The sequence below is a fragment of the Poecilia reticulata genome, linkage group LG4 (genome assembly GCF_000633615.1).
Source record: "Poecilia reticulata strain Guanapo linkage group LG4, Guppy_female_1.0+MT, whole genome shotgun sequence".
Taxonomy (NCBI): Eukaryota; Metazoa; Chordata; class Actinopteri; order Cyprinodontiformes; family Poeciliidae; genus Poecilia; species Poecilia reticulata.
The window spans coordinates 3836643-3841051 of record NC_024334.1 but is presented as its reverse complement, the minus strand read 5'-3'; the positions used below and the strand labels follow the sequence as shown (position 1 = coordinate 3841051).

General features: G+C 41.3%; 1 protein-coding gene across 3 annotated transcripts in view; it reads right to left on the bottom strand.

The window, feature by feature from the left end:
• LOC103463149 (survival motor neuron protein-like) overlaps window positions 1-4409 on the bottom strand; it is a 15634-nt gene that overhangs the window by 1296 nt on the left and 9929 nt on the right. For all 3 annotated transcript variants that reach the window (XM_008406348.2, XM_008406347.2, XM_008406349.1), the window contains exons 3-9: window positions 4279-4371; window positions 3909-4085; window positions 2632-2829; window positions 1830-1952; window positions 1388-1504; window positions 374-526; window positions 205-269 (exon numbers count right to left, since the gene is read on the bottom strand). In XM_008406348.2, coding sequence (XP_008404570.1) covers window positions 234-269; window positions 374-526; window positions 1388-1504; window positions 1830-1952; window positions 2632-2829; window positions 3909-4085; window positions 4279-4371 — 897 coding nt within the window. In that variant the 3' untranslated portion in view covers window positions 205-233. The remainder of the gene's footprint in view (window positions 1-204; window positions 270-373; window positions 527-1387; window positions 1505-1829; window positions 1953-2631; window positions 2830-3908; window positions 4086-4278; window positions 4372-4409) is intronic.

The window sequence follows — 4409 nt, the reverse complement described above, 5'->3', positions numbered from 1 at the left end:
CAGGAGCTAACAGGAACTAACATGAGCTATCAGGAGCTAACATGAGCTATCAGGAGCTAACATGAGCTATCAGGAGCTACCATGAGCTAATAGGAGCTATCAGGAGCTAGCAAGAGTAGCCAAGACAAAGTCAGTAGCTGCTATCTCCTGTTTCAGCACCAGATGTCAGTATTTGTTAAAACAGCAGGGTGAGCGTGTGTTTACCGGGTCTTCCTGCGTGTTCAGAGGGATGTTTAGTCTTTGGAGGGCGGTGTGGATCTCTGCTGAGCCTGAAACACAAACACACGAGTCCAATCACCTTCCTCCAAAACTCAGCTCAACGAATCGTCTCTGAACTGGAGTCAGAACCGACTGGGCCCGGCCTGTTACTGACCAGGAAGCTGCCGGTGTGGAAGCCACACATGTACCACAGCATGAACAGGTTGGTGACGGCGCCGACGTCCGGGCAGTCGCCCACTTCCTTCCCCTGGACCGTCCAGGCAGGAGGAAGAGGAGGGAGGGGAGGAGGGATGAAGGACAGAGGGCTCTGCAGAGCAAAAACATTAATAATAAAAACATCTACAGCTCATAAAAACGCTGATATGAAACCAACAGAGGCTTCTTCAGGTTCGCTGCAACACAGACTGCTACAGAGATCTTTCCTGCCAACAGCTTCACTACCTGTAATAACTCTGAAGAATTTTAATTCATCTGATGTTAAAACATTTAATTTCCCTTTTGGGATCAATAAAGTTTTTTTTTTTCATTTGAAATTAATTAAATTTAAGAATGTATGGAGGACTGATCCTGTCAAAAGTAGCTAAAAATGTAGAAAATAAATAAATGGCTTCCTAAAGTAATTAATGTGCAAATATTAAACTGAAGTATACAAAATAAACATTTTCCCAACTTATTTGATTATACAGTGGAACAGATTAAAGGGGCAGTGTTATGTGTTTTTCAGGCACATTGTGCCATTTTATTCCACAATGAAGTAACAATGTTGACTTCAATCATCATAAAAATCAAACATGACTCAAAAAAAATAACTTTGTAATTTAACTGTGTGTCCAAACGTCAGGCCAGGCTGAGCTGCTCATGCTGCATAGACAGAACTTTAACATAACAGTTATGTGCTCAAACATCATTTTATCAGTCAAATCGGTTTGTATTTCCAGAATGTTTACATCAGTGAGGTAAGATGTATGATATCTAATGTTAAGAGTTGCTAACTGAAAGCAGAGAAAGCTGTAATATTTGAACATTCATGATCTCGATGTGGCCTGAAAATCGCTTCCCTGCTAAAATGTTAAAACTGTATTTAAATTCACCAAACGCAGCAAAATTAGGAAAATACTAACTTTAGTGATGACAGGTTTAAAAACCCAAAAGAGTGAGTCAGATTTACCACTGATCCGATCTGAGGAGGAGGAAACGGAGGGAGGAAGATGTTAGTCGGGTCTCCTTTCCTTTTCTCTGCGGTTTCTTTCTCCGCTGTGTTCTCATTCTTAGATCCTGCTTTCATCTGAAAACAAAAAACCCAAGAGATTCGTGTAAAAAGGCCCTGATTGACAGAAAGAGGCTGCTAGTTTCTTTCTTATTTATTTGAGATTGGAGTTTTACTCCTAACTGCTCTGACTGGACAAATTAAAGCTGATTTTATTTTGTTTGACTGAACTGGTGAAGCTGTTGGAGTACTAAAGGTGTCAATATATGTGTCATTCAGTTCATTTATGTCTGTGTTTGAAAACAGAAAAGATTTTCTGGATCGGAATCAGCCGATACTAAACCTCACATATCAGAAGTGAAAGAGTGGATCCCTAACGATCCGTCCCAACCAGAACACCAACCATGTTTGGATTGTCTCTCGGTGTGGACGTCCTCTCCCGTCCTCTGTCTTCTTTGCTCGAGTCTCTCCTCTGTCTCCTCCAGTCCAGGTTGCTGCTGGGAGAACTGGGAATCCAGCTGCTGCCCTGCAGCACCAACAAACGAAGCTTCATGACACCAAACCCAGTTTCCCCGTCATTCTGCAGGTCTCACCTCAGAATGCCCAACATTTGGTTGGAGGAATTGTTTTCAGAGCATTTTCAGGTGCACTGCAAAAACACAAAATCCTACCAAGTATTTTAGTTTAGCTTCAAGCTCAAATATCTTTGTCCACTTCAGTTATTGACTTATAACTGAAGCTCCTACAAGTTTACTGAGACATTTGCACTAGAACCTAGACAAAAACACTCGGTAAACTTTTGTGTTTTTGCAGTGTAACATAATGATAACGACATAATAATAACGCAGGAAACCAAATATCAATAAACTTTAGCAAATATTTAACAGTGGAACTGGGAAACATTTTAAATATCCAAAATAAACACACAAAACAACAGAAACAATAATTAGGATAAATTATGAAGACTCTGGAAACAAAATTATCCTTCACAAAAAGAGCTAATTGAGACCAAAACACCAGACTGAAAACTTTTATCATCCAGTTTTTGGTAGAAAGAGAGAAAAACGATAAATTATGCCAACAGAAATGATTGAGTTTGTTTTCATTTTTCATGAAAATAATTGATTTATTGCTTGTTATGCCAGGCCTATTTTACCAGAGCTACATGAAGGTGCAGGAGTAAACTCCTATCGTTGCAGCGTTACCTTGGTTACGGCTGCGGCTCTGCTCGGGCCGCGCAGCTCGTCAGGATGCAGCAGGCTGCTGACGTCCAGCTCCTCCTCGTTGTTGTACTCGTCGTAGCGAACGCGGCAGCGCTGATCTTTGACCCACAGCACCACAGCGGGGTAAACCAGGCCGTCGGCCGAGTAAACGGCCCGGCAACGCGACCCGGGCTTCCAGTCCTGACACACACACACATTAAAACACCACCACTTACAATGTTAATGCCATCAACAAACAGTCTGCAGAAAACTGAAGCATCTGGTTTGTTTTTCTAATGATCCTGAACAACACAGTGTCTGCTGAGAGCCAATCAGAACGCTGGAATCCACCTGAGCCCGACCAGCAGAGATCGCATTTCCTGCTGCAACTCAAGAACTACAACGTTCCCCAGCAGCTGCTGGTCGTCTTCTAGACAGCCGTCATTCACCATGTCTGTTAGCCAGCCCAGCTAACAAACAGGACAGGTCAAAGGTCATAAAAGGTGCAGCTACAGTCCCTGCAGACCAAACTCATCCCAGTAGGGCTGAAGCTCATAATTCTTTTAATAACTGATTATTCTGACGTTTAATAAGATTTATGCACATTCTGCAGATTTTCCATTTAACCACTTCAGATTTTATGCAATATTAAAAACACATTAACAAATTAAATTTCTTTTTAAAATAAGAAAATAAATATTTTACTACCGAAACTGCAATAACAGTATTCCTCATAAATGCAGCTAAAATAAATCCTTCCAACATCAACATGTGAAAAACTCTTTACTTTCTGAACGGCAATAACTTCTGACTGATCTGGTGATTAATTATTGGATTAACTGATCAATAACTGGATAACAGAAAGTGCTTACTGTGAACATTTCTTTACAGATGTTGAACCAGGTGAAGCTAAAACTCACCTGATGAGTTCTACATCGAAATATTTATAGAGAAGTTTTTGATCTTAAAAAATGCTAAATATTTAGATTTTTTCTACAGTTTTACCTTAATTGCTGCTCTCAGTGTTGTTGGCCTGTAAGTCTTTATACTTCAGTTGACAGTTAATAAATTACTTGATTTCAATAATCGATTCATCGCAATTAATCTGACTAATCGCTTCAGTTTACATCCTGGATGACACATCTGTGCAAACTTTTCCATTCAGGTGAGAGCTGCGTATTTTTCCTTACATTTAAATGTCGTTTGCTGAGAGGATGTGAACCTGCGCGACCCTTTCCTACCTGCAGGTTGAATGAGTTGACCTGAAGCCAACGGCTAACCTGAGGATGTGGGTTCTGCGTTTGCACTGTAGCGCTGGGACTCCGCTGCACGCTCCCGGCCACGTCCTCCTCGTTGCCGTAGACACTGGAGCGAATCCTGGGGCGCTCGCCATCAGCCGCCATCACCGGGTCGACGGTCCTGTCCTCTGACCACGCAGCCCAACACTGAGCGCCCACCTGATGGAGACATTAACCTGATGAGACTCAACCAACTGAAATAAAGGACAAAAAAAATATACTACTTTTTGATGATTTACTCATTTTTTTTGGTATTTGACGTTTTAGGCTTTCAGAAATCCTGTAAGAATCTCAATGAAATCAGATTCACGATTCATCATTTATCATGTAAATGCTGTTTTATTATTATTACCTTTACTGCCTCAGTGTCTGTCTGTCCGTCCAGCTTTTCTTCCTTCTGCTTTTCTCTCCTGCCCATCTCCACCAAAGCTTCAGCTTCTCTGAGCTGCTCAATTTGAATGAAGTAAAACACAGACATTATAT